Below are 20,427 nucleotides of genomic sequence, written 5' to 3' on the forward strand. Positions count from 1 at the left end.
TTTGAATTTTGTCAGCTGTAAAGCGGATGTGTTTCCTAGAACATGTAAATGCAATTGCGTATCACATTATTGCATTACAATTTGAATATTGACTCAAATAACGCAGGCAAAAGTGGCAAATGAATATGCTATTTTGGGATTGCATAGTCATTTGCACATTAGAATGAACTTTTGAATTTTGTCAGCTACAAAGCAGCGCATGACTTTGAAAATTAAATATCAAATGGCTTTGCATTATACTTTTAATATTGACAGCGAATGTGCACATCAGGTACATGAAAATGAAAATGCAAATCATTAGAATTGTATTTGAATTTGAATATTGTCTGAAAGAATGCATGCAAAAGTGGAACATGCAATTGCAATCTCATATTGCATTAGCATTTGAATTGAGTCAGCTGTATGCTTCCATAGGAGGGAGGGAGAGGAGTCAACTTCTACGAGGGGAGGAAGCAGAGGGAGATTTCCTCCCGAGCGACAGAGACTCAGACCCCGGCCATGGTGCAGAACTGCATGAGACCACCTCACCTAACAGAGACCAGACCACCTAACAGCCGAGGGGATTGAAGGACCGGAGTTATTCAGCACATCATCGAACATGCAACTCTCTAACATCATCTGAGGTACATGAAGATTCACAACATATTATTTACAAAACTGTAAGACAACGAAAAACATACTTATGTGTTTGAGGGAAAGGCAACAAAAACTACTTTTTCTAAGGCGGGGGTTCGTTTAGACAACTGCAGACGACCTCAAAGTCAAATACATGTTTTTTAAAGAATTGCGAGTTGTTTTCTAAACAAATCATATCGACCCGGCTGGTCTTCGGGTTTCGGGTGTCGTGACGTCATGACCCGTTATGTTGTGGACCTGCGGTGCCACGTTGAGATCTGGGCTGACCCACACACACACACACACACACACACACGCACACACACACACACACACACACACACACACACCCACGTGCGCGCACACACACACACAAACACACGCACACACACACACACACACACACACACACACACACACACACACACACACAGACACACACACACACACACACACACACACACACACACACACACACACACACACACACACACACAGAGCCCTGCTGGAAGTTTCTGAACTGGTTGTCAACATTTGCGGGAGGATCCACAACAGTTTAATGATTGATTTGAAGTTATTTTCTTGGTATTTTGTCAGGGTGGGCATGAGAACAGCTGCTCCCGGCGCGCCAGACCCCCCCCCCCAGCATGCTGACTGACTGCTGAGGCTGATGGCATCGGCGGTGTTCCAGGGGACTTCTCTGGTCAACATGTTCGTCAGGGACTGCTGGGTGAACGGGATCCGCAGGCTGATCATCAGCCAGCGAGGGGAGGAAGAGGAGTTCTTCGAGATCAGAACCGAGTGGTCGGACCGGAACATCTTATACCTCCACCGGAGCTGCTCCGACCTGGGCAGGCTGTGTAAGAGACTGGTGGAGTCCTTCCCCGAGGACAGACGGGAACTGGCCAAGTCTCCACTGATAGAAGGTTTGTGACATGATTCTGACATGAGGATGGTTATCATTCAGTTGAGGTTATATAATTAATAGGTTATATCCATGTTATAGTATATTATGCATCTATATCCTAATCTATTTGTCATCTGTTATTATTATTGTAAATGGGCACGTTCACAGATGAGGGAGTTGAGATGGGCGTTCATTCCTATGCCTAAAGTGACTCAAATAACGTGTTAGGGTTAGGGTTACTAGCATATGAACCTTGTTTTTCTTTGTCCTGGATGGTAGACCGCTTAATGATTCACAGGGTCCACTTGGGGGTGACACTAAATCCAGACCCATATCACATATCTGCCCTTTGGACTAGACTGTGATTCATCCTGGACTGATTGAAGTTCTTGGTGAACCATATCCGTGACGTCACGGAGGGGTATAGCTGTGTGTGTCCTGTAGACTGTCAATAACAGGACAGACTCATCCTGCCATCAATACCATTATCTATAGGCCTGCTTTTATACTGTCCCTGATTTGTATAGGTCACATTTAGTTGTGATAGAATAATACATAGATAGAGAATGATCTGACCACGGTCCATGTAGCCTTCATTAAGTGAAGAGGTTTGGGACAATCTGATGTAAGAGCAGACATGATTATTACTCCATAATGATGTTGATCACAACACTTGAACACTGAGAGACTCGACGTCTCCCTCTATTGAATGTTTGTGGGTCGTTCAATATTTCTGGCTTATTGCATCAAGTAGCTATTTCATGATTTAATTCACCGACAAACCTCGTCATTTTAGTTTGTTATTAACAAAGGAGTTGAGCTTATTTCTCAAGTACAGCATACAGACTTCTAAACTACCGCTACTCACATGAGGCCTGGGGTGGTGGTAGATCTGGTTGTATTGGTAAATCTGGTTGTATTGGTAAATCTGGTTGTATTGGTAAATCTGGTTGAATTGGTAAATTGTAGATTGATCTTCTGGCAATTTGTATGTGTCTGTGTCCTGCTGTATTTTGAATTACTGACCACTTTATTCTGTGATTTTCTACTCAAATACATCTATAATAATAATAATAATAATACATTTTATTTATGGGCGCCTTTCAAGGCTCTCAAGGACACCTTACAAGACAGTTTAAAACCACATATCAAAACATTAAAATCAACAAAGCAAATGAGATTTAAAAAACCCAGCAAAATCAGATATAACAACAAACAAAATACAGGAGATCAAACCAAGTAAGACATTGTGAAAATGTTTTAAGACTGGATTTGAAAGTGGTGAGAGTGTCAATATTGCACAAGTTGGGTGGCAGAGAGTTCCAGAATGTTAGGAGACAGAGAGTTCCAGAGTGTTAGGAGACAGAGAGTTCCAGAGGCGGGGAGCAAAGAGTTCCAGAATGTTAGGAGACAGAGAGTTCCAGAGTGTTAGGAGACAGAGAGTTCCAGAGTGTTAGGAGACAGACAGAGAGTTCCAGAGTGTTAGGTGGCAGAGAGTTCCAGAGTGTTAGGTGGCAGAGAGTTCCAGAGTGTTAGGTGGCAGAGAGTTCCATAGTGTTAGGTGGCAGAGTTCCAGAATGTTACGTAGCAGAGAGTTCCAGAGTGTTAGGTGACAGAGAGTTCCAGAATGTTAGGTGACAGAGAGTTCCAGAATGTTAGGAGACAGACAGAGAGTTCCAGAATGTTAGGAGACAGACAGAGAGTTCCAGAATATTAGGTGGCAGAGAGTTCCAGAGTGTTAGGTGGCAGAGAGTTCCAGAATGTTAGGTGGCAGAGAGTTCTAGAATGTTAGGAGACAGAGAGTTCCAGAGTGTTAGGTGGCAGGCAGAGAGTTCCAGAATGTTAGGTGGCAGAGAGTTCCAGAGTGTTAGGTGGCAGAGAGTTCCAGAATGTTAGGTGGCAGAGAGTTCCAGAGGCGGGGAGCAGAACGGCTGAAGGCTCTAGTCTAGATCCCATAGTAGTCAGGCGGGCAGAAGGGATGACAAGTTGGTTGGCAGAGGAGGATCTCTTGCTTATTACTTATGTTTATATTGCCGTAGCCTCCACTAACAACAAAGCTAAACTGCTGACTCCTGACTGTAGTCGGCCTGGATGATAGGCAGCTTAGATATTGCTGGTTTAATTTCTCTCTTGTGGCTAACCCTAACACACACTTTTAATTACAAACTACTTTACACTCAACCATAAGAGCACAATATCCAGGTTCCTTATCACCCTGGTGATCCTTGGACCTGTTTCAGGCCATGAAAATGTTTTCATGCAGTTCCTTCTCCTTATTGCTTTACTGTGTCAGAGTTCCATCTGGATCTAATCCTGCTTCTGTGATCCTGGTCCAGAGTAATGGCTCTGTCTGTCACCCTTACCCTGACCCCTGACCCTGAGATGACCCTGAGCGGACCCCCCTGTCCCTCTGGTGGCTCTGTCTGTCTGTCTGTCACCCTAACCTTGACCCCTGACCCCTGACCTTGGCGTGGCCCCTTATGATCTGCAGCTGAGAGACAGATGGAATAAGTCAGAGTGTTGAAATGGAGACTTCTTCTCCGCCTCACTTCCTGTCAGTGCTAGCTCAGTGGCGCTGCGCGGTCGTGTCAGAGATGAAGATGATGGATAGCTGCACCAGATTAATCTCATTCCTCACGCAGCTGAAGAAGAAGAAGAAGAATGCCCTTTCTTTAATTTCCACCTCAGCTCGATATTTCATCTGCATCCCTCTCACATCCCACTCAGTTGAGAAGTGAAAAGTAGCCGGCCGGTAATTTCCACTCTGTTGAGAAGCTAGCCCAAGCCCTAGCTAACACTAGCCTCCCTAGCCTCCCTAGCCTCCCTAGCCTCCCTAGCCTCCCTAGCCTCCCTAGCCTCCCAAGGTTTCTTCTCCTAGTCTTCTGGCCCTGCTGATGTTTTTCCTGTTGCTGTGCTGTTACCTAGGCAACAAGGGAGGCGGGGAGGCCTGAGGTTATGAAGTCATTGTGGGAGACGGGTGGGTGACACACAGGCGTGGGGGGGGGGAGGGGGCTATATTTAGGCTGGTAGTCCATCGGTCTGTGTTTAGCTTCATCACACTCACATGACATCTGACATCTGACCCTTAAGTGGTCACAGACAGACAGGAAGTGGTGATGAACCAGGCCTGCTGCATGTGAGTCAGATATGATCGTACCACCCAGGAAGCCAGACGTGGCTCATTCAGATGACTGGCGGAGAGCTGCTCTACCCAGAGAGTGTTTAGAGTGTGTCCAGAGTGTTCAGAGTGTGTTCAGAGTGTGTTCAGAGTGTGTCCAGAGTGTTCAGAGTGTGTTCAGGACTAAAGTCCACTTCATCTGATGTTGTTGTGTTACTGCTGACTGGGATGGAACCTGTAGGTCAGAATCAGAGTCTTGTATTATATTAATGTACAGATAGGAAGGACTACAGTTCTTGAGTACAGGTTCAATTAGGCATTGCAGTAGAAATACCAAATCAAAATCAATAAAGAATAGGCAGGATATAGACAACCATCAACATTAGCTCTAGGCCTGTATACAATAATAATCATTAGTATCAGTGTAGTGTTCACTTGGGTCGCTCTGACCCGCCTGAGTGCAGCAGATGACTTGGGATCATTATGCTTCCTGTCAGAACTTCGGTATATATATATATATATAGGGTTAGGGTACACTTTAAGGGAACAACTTTACAACAGGACAATTTGACCCATTTGTATCCTCAGCCATCTGTCTGTCAGCCTAACGACCCCCTCAGGGTGAGACGGACCACTGGTGCCTCCAGGAAGTTGTGACAGGAAGTGGACTCTTCCACAGGAAGTAGGAGGACATCCACTAAAGGCCCCTCGTAGGAGGAAACACAGCTGGTTTGGGCTTCCACATATTTGATGGCTTATCTTCAGAGGGCCTAACCCTAACCCTAACGCTATACATTCAGGTTAAAATCCTAAATTTAGATAATTGAAAGAGGAAAACATGGCATTCATGTTTGGCAGTTTTTGTGTCCTTTTAGAATTACAGCCTTGTTTTGGCATTCCATGCCAGACCTCACATGCTCATGTTTTCATGTCGGCGTAGAGATCCTGTGGACTTTTCTATCTGTTTACAGGAAGGGGTGTTGCACTTTGTGTCTGAGGCAGGGTTTCCGTTAACCGGTAATTCCCGGACTTTGTCCGGTAAAAGTTGTTGAAGTCCGACAAATTGAAAACTCGTCGGACATAAATGTCCGGTGAAAATAATTCCCTCTAAGCACAATTTGAATACAATTCGCTAAAGTTCACATTCTGATTCCTTCTATTTTAAAAAATACGAATATATAGGCTATGTATTTATTTTATTATGATATGATTTGACACCGGCATGATGATGACTCCTAATGTGTAGGCTGCCTATGCGAAACAGCGGTTGTTTCCGGTGTGCGCTATAACTCGTGCACAATCGAGTCGAGGCAGAGAGGAGGATAGCGATGTTTCTCTCTGTGATAGTGTGATTATGCAAGCCTTTTCTGAAAGGGATGAGAACCCGATTGTTTCAGCTTCTCCCAGGGAGAAAGTGGTAGAGTTACCATCCTCCCCGAGTCCTACCATACCATCCGCTGACAGCCTATCTCTGCCTGTAACCGGCGAGCGATTGCGTGTCGCTCAAGTAGCTGATCAGTCATTAAACAAATGTTTTTTACATGCAGCTAGTGAGGAATCTGAAATAGGGGGCAACGTAGTTTATTTCCTTAACGATGGGATATTAATGCGTAAATGGTCTCCTCCTAATGCAAATGGTTGTGAGTGGAATACTGTAAAACAAGTGGTTGTGCCTGTGGGTTATAGACAACAGGTGTTATCTGTAGCACATGAGAGCCAGTGGTCAGGACATTTAGGTATAACTAAAACTTATCAGCTGATATTGAAACATTTATTTTGGCCCGGACTGAAGGCGGATGTTGCCAAGCACTGCCGCTGTTGCCATACTTGTCAGATGGCGGGTAAGCCTAATCAATCCATTCCACCCGCACCATTGCATCCCATTCCTGCTATAGGGGAGCCATTTGAACGTGTAATAATTGATTGTGTTGGACCTTTGCCTAGGACTAAAAGTGGAAGTCAGTATTTGCTTACTATTATGTGCGCTGCTACTCGTTTTCCCGAAGCTGTTCCGTTGCGTAACATATCAGCCAGCTCAGTGGTGAAAGCTTTAACAACGTTTTTTTCCACATTCGGTCTTCCTCTTGTTATACAATCTGACCAGGGCACTAACTTTCAGTCTAAGCTTTTCAAACAAGCCCTAAGAACGTTAGGGGTACGATGTCACGCCAGAAGCCTACATGCTTGCACTGTTCAATAAAATGTTATACATCTAGACATTGTGGTATTTCTTTATATACGTATCCCAGCCTGCCTATTGTTTCTCAATAAACAGTTATGTTCTCCTCATTGACATACTCCCGAGTCCGATTAAGTATGATTTGACAGGCAGCTAAACGAAATGCCTTCCCAACCAGCGAGACCTGGTTATAGAAATGACGTTGTTTTATTGATAAAAAAAAGGGTAAAACTGGAAAGAGAAAATAGAAAACTCACATTAATCCCAAACAATTTAACAAACTTCAGTTAACGTAATGTGGAGTCTGTTCATTGATCGATGCTGTCTGTTCAGTTCCCAGTGCGGCGCCCGTTCAGCGCTGGACATAATGGCATAGCGCGCATGCGAATCATGTTATATTATTATATATTATATAGCTCGCATCTAATCGTATCGGATGAGAAATAGACATTAAATGGCATATATAGGCCGCTACACAACAGTAATCACCGCGACAAACAGCTATATTAGATTTTTTTTTTTTTTTTAATATTTTAATATGATGACCGGAATATATCACGTTTGTCCGGTAAATTGAAATCTTCCCGGACACGATGTCCGGCGGCAATTTTTTCTAACGGAAACCCTGGTCTGAGGACAATTTATCTTATTTCATTTGAGATGTTAACTACTTTCACATTGATTCATAGTTCACCAAACCTCAACGTTAATATCTACAGTATGAACTGAGGCTTCTAGCCTAACACAAAGAGAAAAAATTATGACCATATGATATTCAAAATAGCATTTCACTGTGTTTCACCTTGTTTGGATCCTGGAAACTAGATCCTAGTTTGGAAAGCCTGTAGAAAGTAGCTACACAGGGGTGGAAACCTGTTTTAAATGAGTGACACCTCGCTACACGTTAAACCAATCAAATACCTTTCCTTCACGTTTTCTTCAATTTTCTTCAATGTTGCAAGCTAGCATAGGCAACAACAAGCTAGCGTAGGCAAGTGCAACCATTCTACGCAGGTGGGGGGAGGGGCCTTGGAATGTAACATCCAATGACATTGTGAGCACATTCTCCCATCGCTCTGCTCAGTTGGATCCAAAATACAAATAAAAAGATCCAAAATAAAAAAGACCATAAGAAGAGAAAACAACGTGATTTATGTATGACAGAACAGCCGACACTGTAAGTTCTCTGCAGTAAACCACAATAAACCTCCAACCTCAGACAAAACACGATTTACAGTATAGCTATATATAGTATATATATATAGTACAGTATGGTTATAGTTTGGGTCATGATTCATCTTTTCTGTGGTCCAAAGTGGCGATATGCGATACACTTTGGACAACAGAGCTCTTTGTCACTGGAGCACAAGAACATTGTCTTGAAACGCTGAGCGACACAGTGTCTAAGTAAGTAAGTAAAATGTATTTATAGAGCACCTTTCGCTCACCAAGGGTCACAAAGTGCTTCACATAACAAGGAAAAAACCCACAATAAAACATAATATAAGAGCCAGAGCCACAGCAGGTTAAAACAGGCAAAACAAGTGAAAATAAAAACAAGTAACAGACAACAGGTCTACAACAGCACAAACAGGACACAGAGAGACAGGCCCTTGGGGCTATCAGAAAGCCTGTCTATACTTTTAAAAACCTCGACCGAGCCCGCTGATCTAAGATCCAAGAGCAGAGCATTCCACAGCCTGGGGAATAGCAGTGTGGGAGGGAGGGTCTTTAGGGGGGTGACCTACTAGTGATGATTTAATGGCTTAATCACTCCCTCCAACGCCTGGGACATGATGTCATCACCCCCGGCCGTTGTAAATTAGTTGGGCAGATACCAGCGGAGGGTCTTCTGTCTTCTCACATCCTCTCAGCTCTGTAGCGTCTCTGTGTGAACGAGTTGCATCAGGCAGGGGTTAGCTACCTCATAGATGTTTTTTTGACATATTCGTCATCATCGCGCACACGATTATGGTCAGCATGACCTATGAGGTTTTAGGAGGGTTGGGAGACATGGTCAGTGACTGGTGTGTGATATAGGCAGTCTTGTGTTTTTGTGTGGCTTTAGTGGAAGTTTTTTCACGCCCCCTCGTTCCCTGTTAAAGGCTGAGTAAGTGTAACTCTCACTCCAGCTCAGCACTTTCCTCTTGTTTCTGGAGACAGACATCATCCTGACGAGTAGAAGCTCCCATCTGCTGTTGTTGCTGTCAGAACTGCGTGTTTTAAAGAGTTCCATGACCCATGTTGGCATTCCTGAAGGTTGGATTGATATTTTACACTTGCATGCAAGTTAGAGTGAAAAAAGCAGCATATCCTCACACTCAAATCTGTGCAAGAATCATTATTTTATTGCTTAAATAGCTTTCAGATGATAGACCTTCTTCAGGCATACTTGCGTGCAGTTAGGTTTTATGCCAACATAAAAAAAGTCTATTTCTGTCTCGCTTTCTGTTTAAAGGGTAAATATTATGGGGCATTGTGAATAAAAAGGTTATTGGATCGACTGATTAGCACTTTGCCTTTGGGGCAACCTTTTCCCAGAGCGAGGTGTGATTAAGGCCCTCCTGTTCAGCTGGTGTGTGTGTGTGTGTGTGTGTGTGTGTGTGTGTGTGTGTGTGCGCGCTGGCCTGATGAGAGATAAGACACTAGCCGGCACAAAGGTCAAAACGCTGCTCTTTGTTATGGTCAACGCACAGATAAGGTGTTCCTGGTGCTCTCACTTAGTCAGTGGTTGTTTTGGGACAAAAGCTCTGACTCTCTTCAAGGGGGTACTTTGCACATTGTCACATGCAGAGAAATACAAAGTAAAACATGCAGTGAAATGAAACGGGACTAGACACTCAACACTGTGCCAGAAAAGAAAAAGACAATAGTAACAATAAAAAAGACAGAGGACATAAGGGACATAAAGTGATGAACATAAAGTTCTGTGCAAGTAGCAGCAGTGTCCTGCGCTATGTAAAAATACTGAACCAATGCAGCTGTGTCATGGCTTATGTTTATTATTATTGGACTTGTTTTGTCCTTCCTAGATTGAACCCAAGTCAGTTTGAGTCTGATTCTTCTACACCCAATTAAATGTTCATCTCAGCTGACAGCCTCTGGGTTTTGGGAGACGACCTGTAAGAAGATGTTTTGAACATCCACGGTAGTTGAGCTGTTATAACATGTTTGTGTTGTTGTTCAGGGCTGGTGAAGATCAGAGAGGCTCAGGACATCGAGATGAAGCTGAACGAGGTGGAGAGGCTGCTGAAGAACGCCATCGTCATGCCCTGGAAGGTCGGTGTCGTCTTCCACCTCAGGGAACTCTCGGCCGTTACGTTAGACACTATGATCCATATAATCATGTGTAGGAGTGACGGCAATAACAGGACAATGTAGTCGTTTTGCCGGTAGAAAAAATCATGTGCGCTTCATTCTCACTCTCTTCATACGTACTGACAACAACAACATTCACTCCCCTCCGTCCCACTTATATTACGTCATATCACCCGCTAAGCAGCATGGGTGATGTAGTAAACACAAACATACAACAGTGCTTTATACAAGGCTGGAACGCTGTGAATTATGAATGCTCTACTCGCTAACGAGTGGTCACTACACATGCTTCATTCAGACAGATATGTGAAGTATGTGTCTCATACAGCTATGTCTTTTATCGCTACTGTACATTCGCAGTACTCCAGGTCAGAGGTCATGTTGACGTTCTTCGAGCGGTCGCCTCTGGACCAGGTGCTGAAGAACGACGACGTCCACAAGATCCAGCCGTGCTTCCAGAGTCCCATCAAGATATCAGGTACGCCGTTACTGTGGGGTACCTGGCCAAGACCACCTGCCCCCCCGGTGGTTTCTCCTGAGATTTATACTACCTACCCCCTTGCACACTTCAGTGTCTATCCAGTGTCTACTACAAACAAACAAAACAAAAAAAGTTTCTCTCCTAGCGCCAACGACTGCCAACGGCCGCTGGCCTGAGCTAGATTACTTTTCTGCTACGACTGGTGGATTGATGATTCACTTGCTTAGTCAAATGTATCGATTGTAAGTCGCTTTGGAAGAAGGCGTCTGCTAAATGCCCAAAATGTTTCCGTGTGTCTGTTGTTGTGGATTAATTAATGAGACTCAAAATAGGAACTTGCTTTAAATCTAGGTATAGTATTTATTGAAGAAAATGATCTTACAGCTCGAGCGGACAGTCAACTTCTCAATGGGAAGTTAAAGAGACTGACACAAAACTCTCACATAGTACAATTGATTATTGTCAACATAGTCATAACATTGATAACGAGTCTGAGAACAGGGAGTAAGTTCCCGTGGGACCGACAGCGAGTCCTAAACGAACTGCCTATGAACACAAGGCCCAAACAGCTCTGTGTTCACAAACAGGACAGTCAGACTCAACAATCCCACAGGAATACTCCTCATGGAAACATACTGTCACATTCTGTATGAAAATGAATACCACAGGAATACATATAATGTTAAAACATTCATAAGATGAAAAAATCCATTACACTGTCCTGTGTCTTACACCTGGTTGATATGTCCGTGTGTCTGTCCTGTGTCTTACACCTGGTTGATGTGTCTGTGTGTCTGTCCTGTGTCTTACACCCGGTTGATGTGTCTGTGTGTCTGTCCTGTGTCTTACACCTGGTTGATGTGTCCGTGTGTCTGTCCTGTGTCTTACACCCGGTTGATGTGTCTGTGTGTCTGTCCTGTGTCTTACACCCGGTTGATGTGTCTGTGTGTCTGTCCTGTGTCTTACACCCGGTTGATGTGTCCGTGTGTCTGTCCTGTGTCTTACACCCGGTTGATGTGTCTGTGTGTCTGTCCTGTGTCTTACACCTGGTTGATGTGTCCGTGTGTCTGTCCTGTGTCTTACACCTGGTTGATGTGTCTGTGTGTCTGTCCTGTGTCTTACACCCGGTTGATGTGTCCGTGTGTCTGTCCTGTGTCTTACACCTGGTTGATGTGTCCGTGTGTCTGTCCTGTGTCTTACACCCGGTTGATGTGTCTGTGTGTCTGTCCTGTGTCTTACACCCGGTTGATGTGTCCGTGTGTCTGTCCTGTGTCTTACACCTGGTTGATGTGTCCGTGTGTCTGTCCTGTGTCTTACACCCGGTTGATGTGTCTGTGTGTCTGTCCTGTGTCTTACACCTGGTTGATGTGTCTGTGTGTCTGTCCTGTGTCTTACACCTGGTTGATGTGTCCGTGTGTCTGTCCTGTGTCTTACACCTGGTTGATGTGTCTGTGTGTCTGTCCTGTGTCTTACACCTGGTTGATGTGTCCGTGTGTCTGTCCTGTGTCTTACACCTGGTTGATGTGTCTGTGTGTCTGTCCTGTGTCTTACACCTGGTTGATGTGTCTGTGTGTCTGTCCTGTGTCTTACACCCGGTTGATGTGTCTGTGTGTCTGTCCTGTGTCTTACACCTGGTTGATGTGTCTGTGTGTCTGTCCTGTGTCTTCCAGAGATCATGCGGTCTAACGGGTTCTGTCTGGCGAACACAGAGACCATCGTGTTTGACGAGAGTCTCCCCCAGGACAAAGAGAGACCCTCGTCCACCGACTCTGCAGAACACCTGTGAGTATTCTCTCTCTGCTAAACCACTTAGCTTCCACTTGCCGGTCAATAGCAACTTCAACCTAGGTCTGACTCCAGGTCTTACTCAAGGACACACTAGTGGTGGTGTTCCCAGGTCTTACTCAAGAACACACTAGTGGTGGTGTTCCCAGGTCTTACTCAAGGACACACTAGTGGTGGTGTTCCCAGGTCTTACTCAAGGACACACTAGTGGTGGTGTTCCCAGGTCTTACTCAAGGACACACTAGTGGTGGTGTTCCCAGGTCTTACTCAAGGACACACTAGTGGTGGTGTTCCCAGGTCTTACTCAAGGACACACTAGTGGTGGTGTTCCCAGGTCTTACTCAAGGACACACTAGTGGTGGTGTTCCCAGGTCTTACTCAAGGACACACTAGTGGTGGTGTTCCCAGGTGGGAACTGAAGTCATTATCTTTTGATCACTAGTCCTACACTAGTCACTAGTCCTACACTAGTCCTCACTATCCCCTAGGCTACCACTACCCACCTTATTAAGAACAACACTATACTAATGGGTAAGGCCTCTGAAAACAGCCTTTAATTCTTCGTGGCTTAGTGATTCTACAAGATGTTCAAAAGAATGTGATACATTCTTTTAAGATTCTGGTTCATGATGACTTGATTGCATCAGGCTATTCCTGCAGATTTTCCAGGTGCACTTTCAAGCTGTGGATCTCCCGTTCTGCCACATCTCAAAGATGTTCTGTTGGGTTCAGATCTGGTGGAGAACACTGAACTCACTGTCATGTTCATGAAACCAGTTTGAGACGACTTTAGCTTTGTGACGTGGTGCGTTATCATGCTGGAAGTAGCCCTTAGAAGACGGGTAGAGTGGGTAGTGAGTGTACTGTGTGTGAGTGCTTGCGTGCCTGCGAGTGTGTTTATGTGTGTGTGTGTGTGTGTGTGTGTGTGTGTGTTTGTGTGTGTGTGTGTGTGTGTGTGTGAGTAAAGTTCCTTGTTGAATGTTGAGTCCCCCACCCCAGGAAATGTCTCTGTGCACCTCTTCCTTCCCTGGGCGTGTGTGTGTGTGTGTGTGTGTGTGTGTGTGTGTGTGTGTGTATGTGTGTGTGTGTGTGTGTCTGTGTGTGTGTGTGTGTGTGTGTGTGTAGGAAGCAGGGAGGGACATCTACACACACAGGCCCGTTCCCAGACCTAATTTCACCAGACAATTCACATGTTACACATTCATCACAGAATTGAGGAAGTTAGACCTCCGTCATGTAGGGAGGGTTAGAAGTCAAATCAGAAAAGAAGGAGAGGGAGGGTGAAGGAAATAATCAATGTTTTATTATCAACTAAAGAGACTAGAGTAAGCACAATAGAAACGAGATGTGTTAGTCAGTATTATCAATGGTGTGGGTGAGTGATCTGTATGTGGAATGTTGTAAGGTGGAAACACAGGAAAAAAGGATTGCCACAAACAAATGATCAAATTTATGCTCCTGTATGGGGGGGGGGAGAGGGGGGGGGAGAGAGAGAGAGAGAGGGGGAGAGAGACAGAGAGAGAGAGAGGGGGGGAGAGAGACAGAGAGAGAGACAGAGAGAGACAGAGACACAGAGAGAGAGAGAGAGAGAGACAGAGAGAGAGAGACAGAGAGAGAGAGACAGAGAGAGAGAGACAGAGAGAGAGACAGAGAGACAGAGAGAGAGAGACAGAGAGAGAGAGACAGAGAGAGAGACAGAGAGAGAGAGACAGAGAGAGAGACAGAGACACAGAGAGAGAGAGAGAGACAGAGAGAGAGACAGAGAGACAGAGAGAGAGACAGAGAGAGAGAGAGAGACAGAGAGAGAGACAGAGACACAGAGAGAGAGAGAGAGAGACAGAGAGAGAGACAGAGAGACAGAGAGAGAGAGACAGAGAGAGAGAGACAGAGAGAGAGACAGAGAGAGAGAGACAGGTGAACCATTCAGAAGACCAGCACTGTAAGGTTCTACCCTTCAGTCCCCTGAGTGACGTTGTCTGCCCCCCCCCCAGGTACGAGGAGGACAGCCCAGAGTTCCTGCCAGCAGAACCGGACGTCTGCGATGACGACGAGGACCCAGACGCCTACGTCACCAACCTGTCCTACTACCACCTGGTGCCCTTCGAGACCGACATCCTGGAGTGACCACCGCCCCCCCGGGGTGTCTGACTGCTCCTGGCTGGTGTAGATGTGTCAGAGAAGAACACTGTTGCTAGGTGACTCGTCTGGCTAGTAGCCTCAAAGGCTAGCTGCACACTGCACAGAACCTGTGACCTGCCCAGAACCTGGACCTGTGACGGCACCGAGCTTCTCTGTTGCTGCTGTTGCTTGGGTCAGCAATCACCAACGTTTGACTTTGACTTGCTGGACGGGAGGGTTGAAGATGTTGAAGTAGCAGCTGTGTGCAGCAGACACAGTGTGCAGACAGACTGTACAGGGATACGTTGTAGGACAGAATCACATGACACAGGCTTCCTGTGTCTAACGCCACTGTGACATCATCACCAGAGTGCCTCGTCCTCCACCAGCCTCACACTGTGTGTCTCCACATCGTCACGGAGCTACATGCTACATGCTACATGCTACATTCATGAGAGGTGGAGCTGCAGTGTGACTATGTACAGTATGTGTGCCCTGCCCAGCCTCCCACTGGACTGTCGTCATTACAACCAGGAATGTCACAGTTATTTAGTTTCTCTGTGGAGTGACGGCTTCACTCTCCTTGGGATTACATGGGAAATGTGCTGTTCTGATTAGAACTATGTGACGTAGTCGATGTGCCACACCAGAGCTGTTGTCAGGACGATAGGTCTGGTTATGTTAATGTGTTTGGAACTGAAATGATCAGTTGTTGATAAGGAATCAAAGTCATTATTCTTACCGAATGTATGAAATTGGTTTTGAGAAATGGGAATGGATGAATTATCTCTATAGATGAGTACAGTAGAGTGTATGTGTCCAAGCCAGGCCCTGTGTGAGCTGTTGTGGTGCAGCTAGCAGCCCAGACAGCTAGCTAGGCTCTGCGTGGGAGTCTACAGCCCTGCCCGGCCCCTGAAGGAACAAGTCCTCTCTTTATCTAAACACAACAAACGGCCATGTTGTCTGGAGAACCACAGTGTAGGGAAACTGTTAAGCTGAGGCGCACATTGAACTGAAATTCTAGTTGTAATTCTAATTGTTGTTTTTGTCAGTGTTGTGATCTGGCAGCTGAAGACAGGAGTGTTCCCTTCCCTGCCGTCAAACCAACATCCCCAGGCTTCTTCTTCTTAACATCGTTACAGTTCATTTAGACATCTTTCTTTTTGGACAGGGTCGTTGGCATGCCTTCCCATGGCCCATCTCTGTATTCAGAATCAAACGAAAGATAAAAGTAAATAAACAACATCAACATTTGTTAAGTCCTGAAGGACGTCCAGCTGGCTGCAGAGCTACCTCTCTCCCTGGCTGGGAAGCGAATGTCGTGTCTGTCGTGTTATTGGCTCAGAAGGTTTCCCTGCAGAAGTGAAGAGTGTGTTTAGGAAGCCGTAGCAGCTTTTGGCCCTGTGGCTGCTGGGTAGCGTCCTCGCTCTGCACAGCCCTGCAGCCACAGGGGTCCCCCCACCCCCTCCCCCTTCTGAATACACAGGCTCTGGACTCTCAGAGGCTTGGCACGCAGGGCCGTACCCCCCCCCGCCTCCTGCTTCTATGAGTCTGTTTAGTAACACAGTCATGCCCGCCGCCCGCCCCCTCGCCCACTACACACTCAGCACCAACACCGTGAGAAAGCAGCGCTCTTTCTCAGGCTGGGAAAATGGCATCAAACTGTTTTCTGCCTGTTTTCTTTTTTCTTTCTCTGTTTTCTCTGAGTCAGGAAGTCCTTTACCTGGCAGGAAGAGAAGAAGCATTGGTGTGTGAATGTGTGTGTGAACGGGTGAATGAGAGGCCGTTGTAAAGCGCTTGGGAATAAGGAGCTATATAAGTCAGCCTGTTAAGAGAAACAGAGAGGTAGAGAGCGCTGTACACCACTGGCTCTCTGCTAGGAAGGGACAGGACTCTATAGGATCACACAGAGGGAACAGCTCTGTCTGCATGAGCCTGCAGGATGGACACGCGTGTTCAGAGTCTCAGTCTGGACACGTTAGAGCCTTCTGGTGGATCCTGGGCATGCACCACGGCTAAACGCTACTCAGCCAATCCTGTGTGGCCTCACAGGGAGACTCAACCAATCACAGACCAGTACTCTCTGGCCTCAGACAAACTTTTGGGACACTGATGTGTCACACTATCATACCTAGGCGTAATCATTCATCATTACAATGAGAATCTAATTTAATATAACGTTAAAGGGGTTATTTATTTTTCTAGTCACAACATATGAGGACTGGCTCTCGTATCGCTAAGCTAACCATGCTCTGCCGTAACCTGGTGTTCATATGCTTAGAGCCAGGTGAGCTCTCTGGGGGGATGTAGAACTGTGCCAGACGAGGGATGAACGCAGTGGCGGACTCAGGCTGTTTGAAGGGCAGGGGGGGCGAAAAAGAAAAGAAGGGCACCTACTGCACAACATGGGACCCCATCAGTGCACATGGTCAAGTTTAGACCATTGGAAGGGCAGCCAATAGGGCACATCCTCTCATTTTCGCCACTCAAAAGGGCACTTAAGAGAGACGTTTTTCAACCGTGGGGACACCAGGAGGGGCGGTCGCCCCCCCTGAGTCCGCCAGTGGATGAACGGATGTATGAACCTCGGTTCTACATCCAACATGGATGAACCTGGACCCCTGACACATATCTGCTCAGTGTTATTAACTATATAAATGCTTATATAGGATCCTCAATGGTTCTGTCAGTCATTGGCAGGTTATATGTAATAATTCTATTAAACATGTTTTTCCAATGAATGTGTGTCAATATGTCATTAATGATGGGAGTGGATATACTGTATGTGAGATGGCAAATCAACAGACTGTAACTGATGGAGCAGTTTTCAGTTGGGTGAACAGTGCCACCTTGTGGTAAGTATTAGCACTGTCCAGGAAGATGTACATGAGATGAGGACAGTGTACAGTATATATAAGCTATTATGGTAACATATGACCATTATTTAAGCTATTATGGTAACATGAATGAATGAATGAATGAATGGTCTTTATTGTCATTAATACAGTACAGGTACCATACAACGAAATTTAGGAGGGGGGGCTCCCCTGGTGCTAGGAAAAAATACTAAAAACAAGAAGGGAAAAGAGCTGGTTTACATAAATAAAGGCTATATACACTATCCACTATACTATACTACTATACTATACAATAAAACACTGTGCTGTACTCTATGCTATGCTATAAATATACTAACATTTCCTATCTCTGAACCTTATGTACACGAGGGTTGTCATATTGCACATAGTATTGTTGCACATTCATTTAAAGTGTCGCAGTTTGCAGGTTTGAAATGTTCACAGTTGTATTTTCAGTATTGCACTTATGATTACAATCTAATAGCTGCCATCAAATTGTCTAGATTGTCCAGGGCCCAGAACCTAGGTCTTTGCTGTGTTCAGGGCCTGGATGGCCCTAGGGTAGAAGCTGAGCTTCAGTCTGTTTGTCCGTGCGAACATGGTCCTGAACCGCCTGCCATATGACCATTATATAAGCTATTATGGTAACATACATCATTATAATCAATGATGATCAGCCCAGCCCACCACATCTAAGACTACAACTCCCTTGATACTTAGTAACTAGGTGACAACCACTGCATTCACTTGTCTCCTTAATGCCTGAAGAAGGTCTATGACAGAAAGCTGCAATAAACTATGTTTCTGCTCAGTGTTTGAGTGTGAGGATGCTGTTGTTCTGCAATCAGCTCAATCCACAAAAGTGGAGACAAATTTGACCCCAATAACGACCTCAGTGAGATCTGCGTCAACAGTAACCTTGGGAACATCCTGTGCAGTGTCATTAACAGGACACCTACGTATCCTCAGGGAAAACTGCAAATTGCCTTTTTACCTATCGACCATCCAGACCACTGACACACCTTCACACCCTGACTGACTAACAAACACAACTAAACCAAATCAAAATCTTCTTATGCTTTGTTGATTTAATGACTCAATTTGACATGAGGGCCTGCTTTACAAATCTATGGAAAGCTGTAGTGGGCGAAAAATATTATAATATTATAAAAAAAATCAATGTACACAAACAATAAGTGCGTGGTGAAATTTGGCAACAACCATCCCTACCCTAACCCTACGCTACGTTTGTAATCTGGTGAGGCTCTAGAACAATCTGCAGCCCCACCTGGCCTCCCCCTCCTGGCCTCCCCCTCCTGGCCTCCCCCTCCTGCTGGACCCTGAGGTCAGGTGTGTTTGGATGATCTGGGGCTGCTGGCTCCATCCCAGAGGTTCTCCAGAACCACCCAGACCTCCTCCTGCCCAGATCCTGTCAGCCCCGGGCCCTGTCACCCCCGGGCCCCGGCACTGCATCTTAATGAGACCTAACATAATGGTGTCCTAAAAAACGCTTCAGATGCCAGGACCACAAATACACATTCTATCTGGACACTGTTGGCCTCGAGCACATAAATCACTATGCCTACCTCAGCTTCTTAAACGTCCAGACGTCACGCAGGTCACTTCCACAAGGCTGTGAGTGGTCTGACAGGTAAGGAGGGTTCTCTATCGACACCATAACAAGGAGCATTAAACTTTACAGAAAAGAGTTCTGTTAAATTCTACAACCACCTACCAGGAAGCCAGGCCCAAACCTTCCACCACAGAGCCCTAACCCTAACCCTAACCTGCCCAGAGATGAACCTAGAGAGGAGACCCCTCAGCCAGCTGGTTCTGGGGCGTTGTTCACAGACACACAGAGACACAGACACACAGAGACACACAGACACACAGACACAGAGCCCCCGAGCAGAAACACAAGTAGACACAACCAAATTATGACAAAATCAACATTTGAAATGTCTTTATTCTTTTGAAACCTTTGTGTGTGTAATGTTTACCACACATGTCTTATTGTTTATTTACATGTATACATTATTTTGAAAATGTTTACTGTTAACTGTTTATCTTTGTTGCTTTGCAATGTAAACATTTTCTTTCCCTTCCCAATAAAGCTGCTTTGAATTGAAGTTGGAGGAGAGAGAGAAAGAGAGAGAGAAAGAGAGAGAGAGAGAGAGAGAGAGAGAGAGAGAGAGAGAGAGAGAGAGAAAGAGAGAGAGAGAGAGAGAGACAGAGAGAGAGAGAGAGAGAAAGAGAGAGACAGAGAGACACATTGTGGAAGTAAGATCATTTCCATACAGGAATGTGTGATTTAAAGACATAATATGAATCATATTTAATCATAATAAATCATATTTAAGCATATTTAAGCATAATAAATAATAATAAATCATAATAATAATATCTAATCATATTTAATCATAATAAATAATAATAAATCATATTTAATCATATTTAATCATTTAATCTGGCATCTTTGTCACACATCAGTGGACGCTTCCGATTTGCAGACATACGGCGCATGCGCAGAGGGACCTGCCTCTGTGTTTCCTGCTTCATGTTTCCACTCGGTGCTGTGATGGCAGAAGCGCGAGCCTCCCTGATCTGTGCAGGTAGGTACCTCTCTGACCCTCACCCTGGTACCGCCACTCTCCAACCCTAACCCTGGCCGTGTGATAAGAGTATCCCGGAGATAGCTTTAGCAGTGGGTCTGAATATCTAGCTTGATGCAATTCTCCTGCAAAACGTGCATCAGGAGCTAAAGGCTGCTAGCTGACTAGAGTAACCCTGGTACCTCCACTCTCTGACCCGCCCGGGTGTGTCCATTTGATGAGTGTATCCCGGCGATGCTTTAGCAGTGTGTCTGAATATCTAGCTTTATGCAATTCTCCTGCAAAACGTGCAGTGTAGCTAAGGCTGCTAGCTGACTAGCCTGGTGCTTCATGGGGCTGAGACCTGCAGGCAGAGCAGCATCTCCTCACATTCATCTGCTGTTTAATATCCTAATATCCTTAATGCATTAAGCATTAAGTACTTAATACTTACATG

General features: G+C 45.4%; 2 protein-coding genes across 2 annotated transcripts in view; both read left to right on the forward strand.

Moving 5' to 3' along the window:
• The first annotated feature begins 526 nt into the window (after positions 1–526).
• Positions 527–17,247, forward strand: pxdc1b (PX domain containing 1b). Its single transcript, XM_080547198.1, has 6 exons — positions 527–623; positions 1,213–1,541; positions 10,007–10,098; positions 10,498–10,615; positions 12,289–12,400; positions 14,395–17,247. Exons 2-6 carry the CDS (start codon positions 1,286–1,288, stop codon positions 14,525–14,527), a joined length of 711 nt encoding a protein of 236 aa, XP_080403324.1. The 5' UTR covers positions 527–623; positions 1,213–1,285; the 3' UTR covers positions 14,528–17,247.
• A 2,694-nt stretch (positions 17,248–19,941) lies between these two features.
• Positions 19,942–20,427, forward strand: part of tmx3b (thioredoxin related transmembrane protein 3b) — a gene marked incomplete at its 3' end in the record, with an annotated part of 52,936 nt that continues 52,450 nt past the window's right edge. The window contains 1 exon segment of the mRNA XM_080547700.1: positions 19,942–19,991. Coding sequence (XP_080403826.1) covers positions 19,958–19,991 — 34 coding nt within the window. The 5' untranslated portion in view covers positions 19,942–19,957.

Source organism: Nansenia antarctica (genome assembly GCF_963989245.1).
Source record: "Nansenia antarctica genome assembly, chromosome: 17".
In the NCBI taxonomy this organism is placed as follows: Eukaryota; Metazoa; Chordata; class Actinopteri; order Argentiniformes; family Microstomatidae; genus Nansenia; species Nansenia antarctica.